The sequence below is a fragment of the Oncorhynchus nerka genome, linkage group LG3 (assembly GCF_034236695.1).
Source record: "Oncorhynchus nerka isolate Pitt River linkage group LG3, Oner_Uvic_2.0, whole genome shotgun sequence".
In the NCBI taxonomy this organism is placed as follows: domain Eukaryota; kingdom Metazoa; phylum Chordata; class Actinopteri; order Salmoniformes; family Salmonidae; genus Oncorhynchus; species Oncorhynchus nerka.
The window spans coordinates 81,776,100-81,794,596 of NC_088398.1; the positions used below are offsets into that span (position 1 = coordinate 81,776,100).

Genomic DNA, 18,497 nt, shown 5'->3' on the forward strand with positions numbered 1-18,497 from the left:
CTCTGGGTGAGTCTCAAAGGGGGGAATGATGGGGTCAAATTGGGGTCATGAAGGGGTTGAACCAAATGTTTGATATATTATAATAATTGATTATGCATATGTTGTATTAGGTGAAGGGGAAGGGTTATAAGACTCCTCCCCCACTACATGTATAGGGTCCTAGACTACAGATTAACAATATATATATATATATATATATATATATATATATATATATATAATAAGGTTTAAAATTGTTTCACAGTTCTTTTCCAGTCTCTGCCGCCTATAAAGAAAAGGTCTGAGAGATGTTTGAGTTATTGCATGGGGTCTGTGAGAAAGCACTTCAAAGATAAACACAGAACCCTGCAGGGGAGTAAAAGAGATATGGGACTAGTCAGACCTCTATAAATCAATTTAGGGGAGCGGACATTTACTGCTGAGCCCTTAGAAAACACTGGAACTATTGTATCTCTCTTGCAACTCTGTATAGCTGTGTATGCATGGGCTTGGTCTGATAAGTAGAAGGTAATGACGTATGCAGTGACATCACTAGGGCTGGACTTCGAGCTTAATAAAATAACTTGGGACTTTTCCTATTTTGCAGAACTCAGGAGAGACATACGTTTTTGGGACAACCCTAACGGTCGCTCGCTCAGTGGGAGGGTCTTATCATCTGGGAAGGCTCCAGGGTTGAAAGTGATCCAGCGACCTTATAGCTGTGATGTATGTGAGAATAGTTTTACTCAATCAGGAAACCTACACAGACACCAAACAGTACACTAACAGTACACTAAGTACATCAGACTGATTTAGTGCCTGGTCTTGTCCACTCGGTTCTAAAGGCTTATGGGCATAGTAGAGGGAAACAGTATATACAAACGTGTTCCTGAGTCTCTTATCTTTCAGTAATGGGTTCATAATATTTTGTAGCTTAAACCATTCAAAAGATAGACTCATTTGTAGGAAGAAAACAGAAACTGCTCTGTTTACCGGAGGCTACTGACATAACCCCGGTTTTATGAACAAAGCGCAAATGTTCTCTTATAATCCCAGTTTCAAAGTCTTTATGCCAGAACAGCAGCATACCACCCTGCATCCCACTAATGGATTACCTCTGAAGTTCAGCCGGATTGGTCCTGGTCATCCCTGGATGGGAGACCAGATGCTGCTGGAAGTGGTGTTGGAGGGCCAGTAGGGGGCACTGTTTCCTCTGGTCTAAAAAACATATCCCATGATTGGGGACATTGCCCTGTGTGGGGTGCTGTCTTTCGGATGGGACGTTAAACGGGTGTCCTGGCTCTCTGGTGTTATTTAAAGTTCCCATGGCACTTATCGTAAGAGAAGGGGTGTTAACCCTGGTGTCCTGGCTAAATTCCCAATCTGGCCCTCATACCATCATGGCCAACTAATCATCCCCAGTTTCCAATTGGCTCATTCAGCCCCCCTCCTCTCCCTTGTAACTATTCCCCAGGTTGTTGCTGTAAGTTAAAATGTGCTCTCAGTCTTCTTACCTGGTTAAATCAAATAATCAGGTGACCCCACAAGCCCTAGTTTGGGAAACCTTGTTGTACAGATGGATTATCCAAATAAAGTGTTAAAGGATGTGATGCAGAAACAAAATATTCAATCAATTTTATAATATAGCCAATTGTTCAATTACATTGGTCTGAAGTTGAAAAGCACATTATGCATTTTATAAATCTACTCCTATATAATTGTGACAGGCTCAAACCAGTCTCATGTAGCAAAATTTGAAATAGTTTTTAAATAAATAGTAAATTAATGTACAGATATCCCCCCCCCCAAAAAAAATACCTAAGTAGTACTTTACACCACTGCCCAAATGCCTTCACACCAGTACATTAGCATAATTTATGTACTTTTACACAGTATTCCATACATAAGTTAAGGCCATGCAACCTGAGTTGAAACCTGAGGTGCACAAGTACAGTACATGTACAGCAAAAAAAGAAACGTCCTCTCACTGTCAATTACATTTATTTTCAGCAAACTTAACATGTGTACATATTTGTATCAACATAACTAGATTAAACAACTGAGACATAAACTGAACAAGTTCCACAGACATGTGACTAACAGAAATTGAATAATGTGTCCCTGAACAAAGGAAGGGGGTCAAAATCAAAAGTAACAGTCTTGTACCAGGTGTGGCCACCAGCTACATTAAGTAGCGCAGTTCCTCCTCATGGACCGCACCCGATTTGCCCATTCTTGCTTTGAGATGTTACCCCCCTGCCGGTGATGTCTGGTGAGGACCTGCCTCACAACAAGCCTACAAGCCCTCAGTCCAGCCTCTCTCAGCCTATTGCAGACAGTCTAAGCACTGATGGAGGGATTGTGCAATCCTGGTGTAACTCAGGCAGATTGTTGTTGCCATCCTGTACCTGTCCCGCAGGTGTGAGGAACATCAGCTGTCCGTCCTGTCTTCCTGTAGCGCTGTCTTAGGCGTCTCAAAGTCTGGATGTATTGCCCTGACCACATCTGCAGTCCCCATGCCTCCTTGCAGCATGCCTAAGGCACATTCATGCAGATGAGAAGGGATCCTGGGCATCTTTATTTTTGTGTTTTTCAGAGTCAGTAGAAAGGTCTCTTTAGTGTCCTAAGCTTTCATAACTGTGACCTTAATTGCCTACAGTCTGTAAGCTGTTAGTGTCGTAACATTTCTTTGGGACTGGGGGGCAGTATTGAGTAGCTTGGATGAATAAGGTGCCCAGAGTAAACTGCCTGCAACTCAGGCTCAGTTGCTAATATATGCATATTATTATTAGTATTGGATAGAAAACACTCTGGAGTTTCTAACACTGTTTGAATGATGTCTGTGAGTATGACAGAACTCATATGGCAGGCAAAAACCTGAGAAAAAATCCCACCAGGAAGTGGGAAATCTGAGGTGTGTAGTTTTTCAAGTCATTGTCTATTGAATATACAGTGTCTTTGGGGTTATATTGCACTTCCTACGGCTTCCACTAGATGACAACAGTCTTTAGAACCTTGTTTGAGGCTTCTACTGTGAAGGAGGGTGTGCCATGAGCTGATCACGCACTCTCACGTGAGAGTGACCTGCGTTCCATTGCATTTCTACAGACAAAGGAATTCTCCGGTTGAAACATTATTGAAGATTTATGATAAAAACATCCTAAAGATTGATTCTATACTTCGTTTGACATGTTTCTACAAACTGTGATATGACTTTTTGTCTGAACTTTTGCCTGGACTTGCCCGCGCCTCGTGAGTTTGGATTGTGTACTAAACACGCAAACAAAAAGGAGGTATTTGTACATAAATGATGGACTTTATCAAACAAATTAAAAATGTATTGTCGAACTGGGATTCCTGGGAGTGCATTCTGATAAAGATCATCAAAGGTAAGTGACTATTTATAATGCTATTTCTGACTTCTGTTGACTCCACAACATGGCAGATATCTGTATAGCTTGTTTTGTTGTCTGAGCGCTGTACTCAGATTATTGCATGGTGTGCTTTTTCGGTAAAGATTTTTTGAAATCTGACACAGCGGTTGCATTAAGGAGAAGTTCATCTAAAGTTCCATGCATAACACTTGTATTTTCATCAACATTTATGATGAGTATTTTTGTAAATTGATATGGCTCTCTGCAAAATCACCGGATGTTTTGGAAGCAAAACATTACTGAATGTAACGCGCCAATGTAAACTGAGATTTTTGGATATAAATATGAACTTTATCGAACAAATGTAAATGTTATGTGGTGATATTGTTTAAAAAAACATGTTGCAATGTATACTCTTTAGTATGTTTACTTAAATGGAAAATGTAGGTTTGACTAGGTAATTGCTTAATTAATTAGGGTTAATTGTTCTGAGGGGAAGGGCTAGCCCTACAAAAGGAGCCTCTCTTTCAGTTCATGGAGAGGCCATTTTGGATTGAGCTGTGAATGGGGCAGCATTGTTTTTTTTGTGTGTTTTCTAATATTTTTTTTATATAGCTGTCTCATAAGGTATATGTTTTGATGGCAGTACTGTAGTTTTTGTTCCGGAATCACTTTGTAAATAAACACCCAGAAGCGCAGAAGAACATTTGCGGCTCCGCCATCTTCTTTTATTTTGATAGAGGTCAGGTTTTCCAGTATAGACTTCTGGCCTACTCTACGTGATAGAGGTCAGGTTTTCCAGTATAGACTTCTGGCCTACTCTACGTGATAGAGGTCAGGTTTTCCAGTATAGACTTCTGGCCTACTCTACGTGATAGAGGTTAGTTTTTCCAGTATAGCCTTCTGGCCTACTCTACGTGATAGAGGTCAGGTTGTCCAGTATAGACTTCTGGCCTACTCTACGTGATAGAGGTTAGTTTTCCAGTATAGCCTTCTGGCCTACTCTACGTGATAGAGGTCAGGTTCTCCAGCCTTCTGGCCTACTCTAAGTGATAGAGGTTAGGTTTTCCAGTATAGACTTCTGGCCTACTCTACGTGATAGAGGTCAGGTTTTCCAGTATAGACTTCTGGCCTACTCTACGTGATAGAGGTCAGGTCTTCCAGTATAGACTTCTGGCCTACTCTACGTGATAGAGGTCAGGTTTTCCAGTATAGACTTCTGGCCTACTCTACGTGATAGAGGTCAGGTTTTCCAGTATAGACTTCTGGCCTACTCTACGTGATAGAGGTCAGGTTTTCCAGTATAGCCTTCTGGCCTACTCTACGTGACAGAGGTTAGGTGTTCCAGTATAGCCTTCTGGCCTACTCTACGTGATAGAGGTCAGGTTTTCCAGTATAGACTTCTGGCCTACTCTACGTGATAGAGGTCAGGTTTTCCAGTATAGACTTCTGGCCTACTCTACGTGATAGAGGTTAGGTTTTCCAGTATAGCCTTCTGGCCTACTCTACGTGACAGAGGTTAGGTGTTCCAGTATAGCCTTCTGGCCTACTCTACGTGATAGAGGTCAGGTTTTCCAGTATAGACTTCTGGCCTACTCTACGTGATAGAGGTCAGGTTTTCCAGTATAGACTTCTGGCCTACTCTACGTGATAGAGGTCAGGTTTTCCAGTATAGACTTCTGGCCTACTCTACGTGATAGAGGTCAGGTTTTCCAGTATAGCCTTCTGGCCTACTCTACGTGATAGAGGTCAGGTTTTCCAGTATAGCCTTCTGGCCTACTCTACGTGACATACTTGTTACTTTTATTTCTTAGTCTACACCCGTATTCGGCGCATGTGACTTTAAAAATGTGATTTTATTTGACACCATAGACCCACTTCAATTTGCTTACCGCCCCAATAGATCCACAGACGATGCAATCGCCATCACACTGCCCTATCCCATCTGGACAAGAGGAATACCTATGTAAAAAAACTGTTCATTGACTATAGTTCAGCACTCAACACCATAGTACCCTCCAAGCTCATCATTAAGCTCGGGACCCTGGGTCTGAACCCCGCCCTGTGCAACTGGGTCTGGGACTTTCTGACGGGCTATGTGACTCTAAATTGAGCTCAGGTCCATCCTGTTTCCTTTGATCATCCGTGAGATGTTTTCACAACTTTATTGTAGTCCACCTGTGGTAATTTCAATTGATTGGACATGATTTGGTAAGGCACACACCTGTCTATATAAGGTCCTACCTTTGACTGTGCATGTCAGAGCAATAACCAAGCCATGAGGTTGAAGGAATTGTCCGTAGAGCTCCAACATAGGATTGTGTCTAGGCACAGATCTGGGGAAGGGTACCAAAAAATGTCTGCAGCATTGAAGGTCCCCAAGAACACAGTGGCCTTCATAATTCTTAAATGGAAGAAGTTTGGATCCACCAAGACTCTTCCTAGAGCTGGCCAAATTGAGTAATCGGGGGAGAAGGGCCTTGGTCAGGGAGGTAACCAAAAACCTGATGGTTACTCTGACAGAGCTCAAAAGTTGCTCTATTTAGATGGGAGAGCCTTCCAGAAGGACAACCATCTCTACAGCACCCCACAAATCAGGCCTTTATGGTAGGGTGGCCAGACGGAAGCCACACTTCAGTAACAGGCACATGACAGCCAGCTTGGAGTTTACCAAAAGGCACCTAAAGACTCTCAGATCATGAGAAACAAGATGTTCTAGTCTGATGAAACCAATATTGAATTCTTTGACCTGAAGGCCAAGCTTCACATCTGGAGGCAACTTGACACCATCCCTACGGTGAAGCATGGTGGTGGCAACATTATGCTGTGGGAAAGTTTTTCAGCCGCATTATGGGGTATTGTGATGTCATTATGGGGTATTGTGATGTCATTATGGGGTATTGTGATGTCATTATGGAAACTAGTCAAGATCGAGGGAAGGCTGAACGGAACAAAGTACAGAGATCCCTGATAAAAACCTTCCAACAGGACAAATGGGAGAACCTTCCAGAAGGACAACCATCTATGCAGCACTCCACCAATCAGGCCTTTATGGTAGAGTGGCCAGACAGAAGTCACTCTTCAGTAAAAAGTACATGACAGCCTGCTTAGAGTTAGCCAAAAGGCACCTAAAGGACTCAGATCATGAGAAACCAGATTCTCTGGTCTGAAACAAAAACAAGATTGAACTCTTTGGCCTGAAAGGCAAACATGACGTCTGGAAGAAACCTGGCACCATCCCTACTGTGAAGCATGGTGGCAGCATCAAGCTGTGGGGATATTTTTGGGAGACTAGTCAGGATCGAGAGAAATATGACCAGAGCAAAGTAAAGAGATCCTTGATGAAAACCTGCTTCAGAGCACTCAGAACCTCAGACTGGGGTGAAGGTCCACCTTCCAACAGTACAACAACCCTAAGCACACAGCCAAAACAACGCATGAGTGGCTTCGGGACAAGCCTCTGAATGTTCTTCAGTGGCCTCGCCAGAGCCCGGACTTGAACCCGATCGAACATCTCTAGAGAGACCTGAATATAGCTGTACAGCAACCCTCCCCATCCAACCCGACAGAGCTTGCGGATCTGCAGAGAAGAATGGAAGAAACTCCTCAAATACAGGTGTGCCAAGCTTGTAGCGTCATACCCAGAAGACTTGAGGCTGTAATCGCTGCCAATGGTGATTCAACAAGTACTGAGAAAACGGTCTGAAAGTTATGTAAATGTAATATTTCCGGGGGGGGTTTTACATTTGCAAAATTTTCTGAAAACCTGTTTTTGCTTTGTCATTATGGGGTATTGTGATGTGATTATGGGGTATTGTGATGTCATTATGGGGTATTGTGTGTAGATTGATGAGGAGGAGAAACAAAACAATTTAATCCATTTTAGAATAAGGTTGTAAACTAACAAAATGTGGAAAAATTCAAGGGGTCTGAATACTTTCCAAATGCACTGTACATTGACCTTTAACGTAATATCGATAATTCATGGTCATTTTGTTGTTTTTCAAATAGCATTTTTTTAATTGTGTAAAACTACAGTAAATGAGCTATAACTTCCAGACAATTCCCCCATAATCCACCCCACCTTGTTTTGCCGTACCCTAGGTTTAGCTGTGGTCACGTTCCCCTGCTCAGACGTTGCATGCATCAACCAATGTTTGCTTGACACATCATCAACTGCCAGGTCGCTATAACATAATGATTTGGTGAGACGCTGAGATGTGAAATACCTATCCAGGCGTTGTAAGATCTGAGTCAGCAATGCTTTAAAAGATGCCATGTATCTTCATTGAGACAATGTTGAATCGAACAAAGTTAGGCTGCTAACTCCTCAATCTGCTTTCATTCATATATATATATACAGAACCAGTCAAACGTTTGGACACACCTACTCATTCAAGGGGTTTTCTTTATTTTTACATTGTAGAATAATAGTGAAGACATCACAACACTGAAATAACACATATGGAATCATGTAGTAACCAAAAAAAAGTGTTAAACAAATCAAAATATATTTTATATTTGAGATTCTTCAAATAGCCTCCCTTTGCCTTGATGACAGCTTTGCACACTCTCTCTCTCTATATCTATATATATACCCCTCAAGGATCACCATGGGAGTAATCCTACAGAAGCGTATTAGTACCAACTGATTATTTTTTAGATTAGTTTCATTACTGAATAAAGTTTAAATATGTTTTTAAATTGTGGAAATAATATTTCAATAATGAAGCCAAAAGATTTAGAGAAGAAAGTCAGACGGGCTCAGTTTTTCTATGATTTTGGGATTTCTATGTTTCGGCCTAGGATGGTTCTCAATCAGAGGCAGGTGTCATTAGTTGTCTCTGATTGAGAATCATACTTAGGTAGCCTGGGTTGCACTGTTTGTTTGTGGGTGATTGTCTATGTTGATTGCTGGTGTCAGCACAGTTCTCATTAGCTTCACGGTCGTTATTTCGTTGAATTGTTTTTGTATAGTGTGTTTCAGTGGTTTCTTTATTAAAATTCATGATGAACACATACCACGCCACATTTTGGTCCTCCGATCCTTCTCACCTCTCCTCTTCAGATGAAGAGGAGGACGTCCGTGACAGAGCCAATGCGCGGCAGGGACATAAAGGCTCATCTTTAAATATTTAATCTGAACAATAATTGCCAGTTGGCTGTGTTTACACAGGCAGCCCAATTGTGATCTTTTGCCCAGTTATTGGCAAAAGAGCTGATCTGATTGATCAAAAGACCAATTTGTGGAAAAATAATCAGAATTGGGCTGGAGGTGTAAACGCAGGACCTGCACTTCCATAGAATCCTAATCCACATTCATCAATGTGCCTGGTTTGAAAACGTTGAGAAAGCATTGTGCTCCCAGAGACCATCAATTGGTGTGGTATTGGTGGCGTAGTGGTGGCGGGTGGTCAGGCTACCTCATAAACACGGTCCTACCTCATAAACACAGGCGACCTCATAAACACAGTCCTACCTCATAAACACAGTCCTACCTCATAAACACAGGCGACCTCATAAACACAGTCCTACCTCATAAACACAGGCGACCTCATAAACACAGTCCTACCTCAAACACAGTCCTACCTCATAAACACAGTCCTACCTCAAACACAGTCCTACCTCAAACACAGTCCTATCTCATAAACACAGTCCTACCTCAAACACAGTCCTACCTCATAAACACAGGCGACCTCATAAACACAGTCCTACCTCATAAACACAGTCCTACCTCATAAACACAGTCCTACCTCATAAACACAGGCGACCTCATAAACACGGTCCTACCTCATAAACACAGTCCTACCTCATAAACACAGTCCTACCTCATAAACACAGGCGACCTCATAAACACAGTCCTACCTCATAAACACAGGCGACCTCATAAACACAGTCCTACCTCAAACACAGTCCTACCTCATAAACACAGTCCTACCTCAAACACAGTCCTACCTCATAAACACAGGCGACCTCATAAACACAGTCCTACCTCAAACACAGTCCTACCTCATAAACACAGTCCTACCTCATAAACACAGGCGACCTCATAAACACAGGCGACCTCATAAACACAGTCCTACCTCATAAACACAGTCCTACCTCAAACACAGTCCTACCTCATAAACACAGGCTACCTCATAAACACAGGCTACCTCATAAACACAGGCTACCTCATAAACACAGTCCTACCTCATAAACACAGGCGGCCTCAAACACAGTCCTACCTCATAAACACAGTCCTACCTCATAAACACAGTCCTACCTCATAAACACAGGCGGCCTCATAAACACAGTCCTACCTCATAAACACAGTCCTACCTCAAACACAGTCCTACCTCAAACACAGTCCTACCTCATAAACATGTTTTTACCTCAAACACAGTCCTACCTCAAACACAGTCCTACCTCATAAACACAGTCCTACCTCATAAACACAGGCGACCTCATAAACACAGTCCTACCTCATAAACACAGGCGACCTCATAAACACAGTCCTACCTCAAACACAGTCCTACCTCATAAACAGTCCTACCTCATAAACAGTCCTACCTCATAAACACAGGCGACCTCATAAACACAGTCCTACCTCATAAACACAGTCCTACCTCAAACATAGTCCTACCTCAAACACAGTCCTACCTCAAACACAGTCCTACCTCATAAACACAGGCGACCTCAAACACAGTCCTACCTCATAAACACAGTCCTACCTCATAAACACAGTCCTACCTCATAAACACAGTCCTACCTCATAAACACAGGCGACCTCATAAACACGTTTCTACCTCATACACAGTCCTACCTCATACACAGTCCTACCTCATAAACACAGTCCTACCTCATAAACACAGGCGACCTCATAAACACGTTTCTACCTCATACACAGTCCTACCTCATAAACACAGTCCTACCTCAAACACAGTCCTACCTCATAAACACAGTCCTACCTCAAACACAGTCCTACCTCATAAACACAGTCCTACCTCATAAACACAGGCGACCTCATAAACACAGGCGACCTCATAAACACAGTCCTACCTCATAAACACAGTCCTACCTCAAACACAGTCCTACCTCATAAACACAGGCTACCTCATAAACACAGGCTACCTCATAAACACAGGCTACCTCATAAACACAGTCCTACCTCATAAACACAGGCGGCCTCAAACACAGTCCTACCTCATAAACACAGTCCTACCTCATAAACACAGTCCTACCTCATAAACACAGGCGGCCTCATAAACACAGTCCTACCTCATAAACACAGTCCTACCTCAAACACAGTCCTACCTCAAACACAGTCCTACCTCATAAACATGTTTTTACCTCAAACACAGTCCTACCTCAAACACAGTCCTACCTCATAAACACAGTCCTACCTCATAAACACAGGCGACCTCATAAACACAGTCCTACCTCATAAACACAGGCGACCTCATAAACACAGTCCTACCTCAAACACAGTCCTACCTCATAAACAGTCCTACCTCATAAACAGTCCTACCTCATAAACACAGGCGACCTCATAAACACAGTCCTACCTCATAAACACAGTCCTACCTCAAACATAGTCCTACCTCAAACACAGTCCTACCTCAAACACAGTCCTACCTCATAAACACAGGCGACCTCAAACACAGTCCTACCTCATAAACACAGTCCTACCTCATAAACACAGTCCTACCTCAAACACAGTCCTACCTCATAAACACAGGCGACCTCATAAACACGTTTCTACCTCATACACAGTCCTACCTCATAAACACAGTCCTACCTCATAAACACAGTCCTACCTCATAAACACAGGCGACCTCATAAACACGTTTCTACCTCATACACAGTCCTACCTCATACACAGTCCTACCTCATAAACACAGTCCTACCTCATAAACACAGGCGACCTCATAAACACGTTTCTACCTCATACACAGTCCTACCTCATAAACACAGTCCTACCTCAAACACAGTCCTACCTCATAAACACAGGCGACCTCATAAACACGGTCCTACCTCAAACACAGTCCTACCTCATAAACACAGTCCTACCTCAAACACAGTCCTACCTCATAAACACAGTCCTACCTCAAACACAGTCCTACCTCATAAACACAGGCGACCTCATAAACACGGTCCTACCTCAAACACAGTCCTACCTCATAAACACAGTCCTACCTCAAACACAGGCGACCTCATAAACACAGGCCGACTGACTGATGCTGAGAGACAAATATATCTGATTGGTTTGGACATCATCTGTGCCTATATAAACGTCCTCATGGGTTTTTCTTGAATTAAATTCTGCAAACGGTCTGTTTGAACAAAAAATATATAAATGTTTCCCATGTTTCATGAGCTGAAATAAAACATCAAACCAAGGAAGCCACGATACTAAAATATGCTCTGTTTATTCCATACTTGAAAGAATAACAGAAATTGCAAAGTGCAAAGAATAAACATATATTTTTTATCTTCTGTAGCTTCAGTGCTGTACAAACTCATTGAGGGTAGCTACAGTAATTATTTATATTTTTTCATACTTCCTCAATGTCACATTATCATTCAAATTCACAAAGTAAAGCTTCCCAAGTCATAAAGAAAGATACATCTGGCTTCATTAATCATAATGCAGACAACTCTTTAGAAAGATAGACTCTAGCAAACAGCTGATTTCTAACTGGATAAAGGATAATAAATGGTCACCATTATGGATTACCATCGACCTGCTGTGAGAACAGAACGAAGTTACTGAATATTATATACACCATGTCATGTATGGGAATTAGCTGTGTTTTGGCGATGGAAGAGAACAGAACGAAGTTACTGAATATTATATACACCGTGTCATGTATGGGAATTAGCTGTGTTTTTTTGTTGGCATAATTGGTGCCATCGTGGGCAGAGTAATTTCCCCCAAAATGTCAATGTTAAAAATATGTGGATGTCATCACATGATGGCCTGTGGTCTAGGGTGGTATAGGGTGGTATAGGGTGGTCTACGGTTGTCTTCTGTGACTTTTCTTTTCCATTTAGCTGTGTACTACAGTATGATAAGGTCTCTGTCTGTCTCTACTGTGCCAAAGACTGGATAAACCTGTTCAGAAAACGTGTCATTGAAGGTGTAGATATGGCTGCGTCTCACAACGTCATAAAAGGAGAGCTGCCCCTCCTCAATGTCAAGGTAGACCCCAATCTTCTTGAGATGTTCTGGAATCTTGATATCAACAGCCGGAACACTTAGAGCCTTCAGCCCACTGACCTGCATCCGTAGTGTCCAGTAACCTGTTGATGTGTTCAGTTCAATGAAGCCTTTTCTTGGTGCAGACTCCCTAGCTATCCCTATCCTCCAGTCTGTCTTCCCGTCCACCCCCACCTCCCAGTAATGTCTACCCTTTGTAAAGCCCTGTGTTCCCAGTGCACACCACCACCCGTCATACTTGGGAGATGCGAGGCAGTGACGGTATCCGTCTCTAGGATCATGTTCACTCTCTATTATTTTGCCCACTCTCACACGTTTCTGATTGTTGGACACTATGAAATCTGGATTGGCTGATTCAGGGTCCAAGAGGATGTCAACTGTAGGTAAAAAAAGGGACTTTTGATTTCCGTAATGTAATTTTTTTTTGGGTGCATGAAACAAAAATATTAACAATTCTGAATAAAAAACAATTCTGAATAAAAATGCCATTGTCATGTTGAAATAGCATAATGGTTTAGTAGTTTAATTTACCTGATGCTTTGCTTATCCAGTCCCATACTGAAATAAAACAATGTTTGAAAACTTGATGAGTTTACAACCCCAAAAGTAATTTGATAAAAGTGAATTCAACTGAATGTATTTTTAATCTTACTGCTTACCTGGTTCAGGAATCACTGTGGTGAAGGCTGAGGACAAAATGAAAGCATTTTGAAGAATGGTCAATTCATGCAGGCATTTGCTTAATCAAACAGACAGTGTTTGAGGAATGATCAAAAAAACAGGTTTCGTGCAGGTCAAATTATATACTGAACGTATTGTGTAGGCCTACAGTCAGGGTAATACTAATGTTAACATAGCTCATGTTGAAAATGAAAGAGATAACTTAGCTCATGTTGAAAATGAAAGAGATAACTTAGCTCATGTTGAAAATGAAAGAGATAACTTAGCTCATGTTGAAAATGAAAGAGATAACTTAGCTCATGTTGAAAATGAAAGAGATAACATAGCTCATGTTGAAAATGAAAGAGATAACTTAGCTCATGTTGAAAATGAAAGAGATATCTGAGCTCAAATGAGAGGTACCTGAGTGTTTGAACCTCTGCTTGGATTTGAGCCACAGCTCTGGGATGGAGCCCTGTATGACAAAGTGACCAATGATTAATGATGAATTATCCTACTAATCACTCAGAAATATATTCCATCATCATAAATTAAGAAAAAAAAACCTATCATAATAGGTTACTATCATGCCACACCTCTTGAGGTTGTTCCTGTAACACAGTCCAGATGATGAAGTCCATAACAGGGAGCATGTTGGGTAGTTTCCCTCTCTTCCACTGTCCCTCCAGATCCTGCAGGACTGAACACACATCCTCTCCTGGACACACTGAGTCCTACAGAGACACAGAAATCATATATGAGAATTTACTAACCTTAAAAAGTTTAAATTCTTTTATTTTGTGTCTTAATAAGCACAGGTTGTTTAAAATAGTTTGTTGTTAGTTGTGAGACCTGTTTTCGTGATTGCAGTCCTGCAGCCCATTCTGAGACGATGCGCTGAGCTTCTGCCAGTCTTCTCTCAGCCTCTTTTGGAGATGTTCTCTCCTCTACCTCATAGTCCTCCCAGCAGGAACGCAGGGGCTTTGGTGAGCTCCTGCTTTGCCCCACGGATATCTTTGAACACAGATGTTTGTCACTCATACACAATCATTACAGGAGCATTGCATGGATAAATTGATGTTTCTGTTGTTGTTTTTTTTGTGGTTGTTCTCAACAGTACCTTTGGTAAGATGCTCAACTCCTCTGCCCATTGTAGGATGAACTGTTGACACTCTGCCAGGCTGTAGCCATCCTCGTGGCTGGTGGTGAAATTAGCTTGATACTATGGAGATAGAAAACACATATACAACTGAAAGGTTGAAGGGAAAACACCTACATGTTCCCCTCGACCCTTCTCTCTCTCTCTCTGTCTGTTTTGAATGGCAGTGTTTGCAGCACATGCAATTTTCATGTGTCCTTTTACAATGCAAACTCTTTATTCTTTCCCTATTCGTCCCCTATTTTTTTTTATTTATTTATTCAAATGTTCCATCAGATGTTGCAATGCAAAATGTTTGTTATACCGTATCGGCCTGTTCTATCTCTACCTCTCTGCTATTTCTGAACATCCTGTTCAATCCTTTTCACGCCTGTTTAATCCGGTTCATCCTGTTAATCCGGTTATCCTGTTCAAATGTTAAGCAGGACTACCTTTGATATCCGATGTAGCTCGGTGGCCAGTTCTCTGATTATGGCTTTACACTCATCCAGAGATGGAGACTGGCTTGTTTCTACGGTGGAAATCCGAGAGGGTCCCTACACAGAAAACAACTATTAGGAATTCTATAGTGTCTCAATGACTTGACACAACATATAATAACAATACTCATGATTAATTCAACAAAACAAAGCATTCAATCAATAATTTTGTAAAAGTATTACATTTACCTTAAGAAAATTCTTAAATAAAATATTACATTTCTTCAGCGGTCTTGTGATTGTCTGCAAGCAAAAAATAAATATGGTAGAAGTTCATCAACACTGGACCTATTCTAGAATTCGATGCAGAGTTGAAGAGGAAGTTGAGTTGAAGAGGAAGTTGAGTTGCAGAGGAAGTTGAGTTGAAGTGGAAGTTGAGTTGCAGAGGAAGTTGAGTTGAAGTGGAAGTTGAGTTGAAGAGGGAGTTGAGTTGAAGAGGAAGTTGAGTTGAAGAGGAAGTTGAGTTGAAGAGGGAGTTGAGTTGAAGAGGAAGTTGAGTTGAAGAGGGAGTTGAGTTGAAGAGGAAGTTGAGTTGAAGAGGAAGTTGAGTTGAAGAGGGAGTTGAGTTGAAGAGGAAGTTGAGTTGAAGAGGAAGTTGAGTTGAAGAGGAAGTTGAGTTGAAGAGGAAGTTGAGTTGAAGAGGAAGTTGAAGAGGAAGTTGAGTTGAAGAGGGAGTTGAGATGAAGAGGAAGTTGAGTTGAAGAGGAAGTTGAGTTGAAGAGGAAGTTGAAGAGGGAGTTGAGTTGAAGAGGAAGTTGAAGAGGGAGTTGAGTTGAAGAGGGAGTTGAGTTGAAGAGGAAGTTGAGTTGAAGAGGAAGTTGAGTTGAAGAGGAAGTTGCAAAACTCTGAAGTTGTTTACATCCAAAAAAGAACAAGAAAAAAAACTGGCACCACGCCGACAGCGATTAAAAATAAAGGTCACGCACACACACTCACTCACTCACTCACTCACTCACTCACTCACTCACTCACTCACTCACTCACTCACTCACTCACTCACTCACTCACTCACTCACTCACTCACTCACTCACTCACTCACTCACTCAGTCACTCACTCACTCACTCACTCAGTCACTCACTCACTCAGTCACTCACTCACTCAGTCACTCAGTCACTCACTCACTGCGTGAATTGAGTTGTTTGTTGTTTTCCTTACCTGATAAAAGCTGAGATTAGGCTTCCCAAATGGTTGTGAACAACAATCATAAGGATGTGGTACTTTTTCCCAAGATTTGCCAAAACTTCCAAAGCTCTGGCTGTCGTTTAATGTTTCTGGAAATGATCATCACAACCAATGAGAATAGACTTTCAACAGCAACAATAACAACGTAAAAACATCTATTCATTTATCATACTGCTTGGATCAAATTGAATTAAAATATGCATTTTTGAATATTTGGAAAAAACACAGTGAAAGCTATATCGACGGTTACAAAATGCATGCCATATGTGCCTCTTTATAGTCTTACTGCAGCAATTGACTCACCTGCAGTCCAATTTTGCATTGTTTCTGAAACGTTTATACATAACTGAATTGTCTAGTATAGAGTTAGTAGCCAAGCCTGCTCCCCACAGAGACTGAAAGGGGAAATATTCAGTAAACAGATACCAACTGTAGCTAGACACTCCCCTCCCCTCCCCTACACTCGACACTCCCCGCCCCCTAGAGCGCAGCAAACATACTTTTTCATTAAATTCTTTCAGTCGTAGGCTACATACATGTTGGAAAGTTTGGGTTTTATGAGAGTTGGACATGGAAAGCACCAAAACCGGAGAATTTAAGAAATACTTTATTTACCCTGTTGGCTTAATTGATTGGAAAAGTAAGCCAGTATTGGGGAGAAAATGCACGCTGTTCCAAACGACTGAATTCATGGTCAATACCATAGCCTCTTGTATAATCCGATAGGGCGTATACTTCCATTTTAATGGTGTCACAAGTTTGATTTGCTGTTTTCTTAACCTCCCACCACCCACTCCTAGCCGTAACAAAACACACAAACACTTCCCTATATTTCTTTCACTCTCACCGTAAGTAAAGCTGTCAAAAAAACAAAACTATAACAGTTTCTCCATATCTAGGACAAGCCTGTAGATTGAGGTTCTAGGACCAGCCTGTAGATTGAGGTTCTAGGACCAGCCTGTAGATTGAGGACCTAGGACCAGCCTGTAGATTGAGGACCTAGGACCAGCCTGTAGATTGAGGACCTAGGACCAGCCTGTAGATTGAGGACCTAGGACCAGCCTGTAGATTGAGGACCTAGGACCAGCCTGTAGATTGAGGTTCTAGGACAAGCCTGTAGATTGAGGTTCTAGGACCAGCCTGTAGAGTGAGGACCTAGGACCAGCCTGTAGATTGAGGACCTAGGACAAGCCTGTAGATTGAGGTTATAGGACCAGCCTGTAGATTGAGGACCTAGGACCAGCCTGTAGATTGAGGACCTAGGACCAGCCTGTAGATTGAGGACCTAGGACCAGCCTGTAGATTGAGGACCTAGGACAAGCCTGTAGATTGAGGTTCTAGGACCAGCCTGTAGATTGAGGACCTAGGACCAGCCTGTAGATTGAGGACCTAGGACCAGCCTGTAGATTGAGGACCTAGGACCAGCCTGTAGATTGAGGTTCTAGGACCAGCCTGTAGATTGAGGACCTAGGACCAGCCTGTAGATTGAGGTTCTAGGACCAGCCTGTAGATTGAGGACCTAGGACCAGCCTGTAGATTGAGGACCTAGGACCAGCCTGTAGATTGACGACCTAGGACCAGCCTGTAGATTGAGGACCTAGGACCAGCCTGTAGATTGAGGTTCTAGGACAAGCCTGTAGATTGAGGTTCTAGGACCAGCCTGTAGATTGAGGACCTAGGACCAGCCTGTAGATTGAGGACCTAGGACCAGCCTGTAGATTGAGGACCTAGGACCAGCCTGTAGATTGAGGTTCTAGGACAAGCCTGTAGATTGAGGTTCTAGGACCAGCCTGTAGATTGAGGACCTAGGACCAGCCTGTAGATTGAGGACCTAGGACCAGCCTGTAGATTGAGGTTCTAGGACCAGCCTGTAGATTGAGGACCTAGGACCAGCCTGTAGATTGAGGACCTAGGACAAGCCTGTAGATTGAGGACCTAGGACCAGCCTGTAGATTGAGGTTCTAGGACCAGCCTGTAGATTGAGGATCGAGTGGAAAAGCAGCTATCCACATTTTTTAAGACACTCTTGAATGTCCACAGTCTAATGCAAGAAGTTGTTACATTAAAATACAATGTCAACTACCCTCTAAACCACGTATCCAAAAGGACATGTAAAATGTGTCAAATATGACAGAGTAGCGAATAGTTGTCTGAACTGAAAGGAATTACAAGTCCAAATTCATATTCACATTGACGGACAGAAAAAGCTTCTCAAAACAAGAACTGTACTTGCTGTTGGAATGACCCAAACAAACCAGAGGTTTTCACACCAGAGGAGGCTCCTCAGGGGAGGACCATCACACTCAATGAATTTCGTAAAAATTGAAATAGTGAAAAATGTGTCATTTTTACATACAAGTATACTAAAATAATTATTCACATGTCAACCTAATAACTGACTAGAACACACTGTTTTGCAATGAAGGTCTACAGTAGCCTCAACAGCACTCTGTTAGGTAG

General features: G+C 42.1%; 1 protein-coding gene and 1 long non-coding RNA gene across 3 annotated transcripts; both read right to left on the reverse strand.

The window, feature by feature from the left end:
• Positions 1 to 7,743: 7,743 nt before the first annotated feature.
• LOC135570075 (uncharacterized) lies at positions 7,744 to 10,368 on the reverse strand. Of its 2 annotated transcripts, XR_010463421.1 has the most exons (3): positions 10,340 to 10,368; positions 9,069 to 10,284; positions 7,744 to 8,795 (listed from the first exon to the last, which is right to left on the reverse strand). It is a non-coding gene; the product is annotated as an uncharacterized LOC135570075 (long non-coding RNA). The 2 variants fall into 2 exon arrangements; XR_010463420.1 differs by having other exon boundaries at positions 9,069 to 10,348.
• A 1,372-nt stretch (positions 10,369 to 11,740) lies between these two features.
• LOC115113696 (E3 ubiquitin-protein ligase TRIM21-like) lies at positions 11,741 to 16,450 on the reverse strand. Its single transcript, XM_029641631.2, has 11 exons — positions 16,341 to 16,450; positions 16,011 to 16,126; positions 15,043 to 15,096; positions 14,806 to 14,910; positions 14,336 to 14,437; positions 14,068 to 14,229; positions 13,812 to 13,949; positions 13,639 to 13,690; positions 13,215 to 13,241; positions 13,087 to 13,113; positions 11,741 to 12,932 (listed from the first exon to the last, which is right to left on the reverse strand). Exons 1-11 carry the CDS (start codon positions 16,357 to 16,359, stop codon positions 12,397 to 12,399), a joined length of 1,338 nt encoding a protein of 445 aa, XP_029497491.2. The 5' UTR covers positions 16,360 to 16,450; the 3' UTR covers positions 11,741 to 12,396.
• Between the last annotated feature and the right edge of the window lie 2,047 nt (positions 16,451 to 18,497).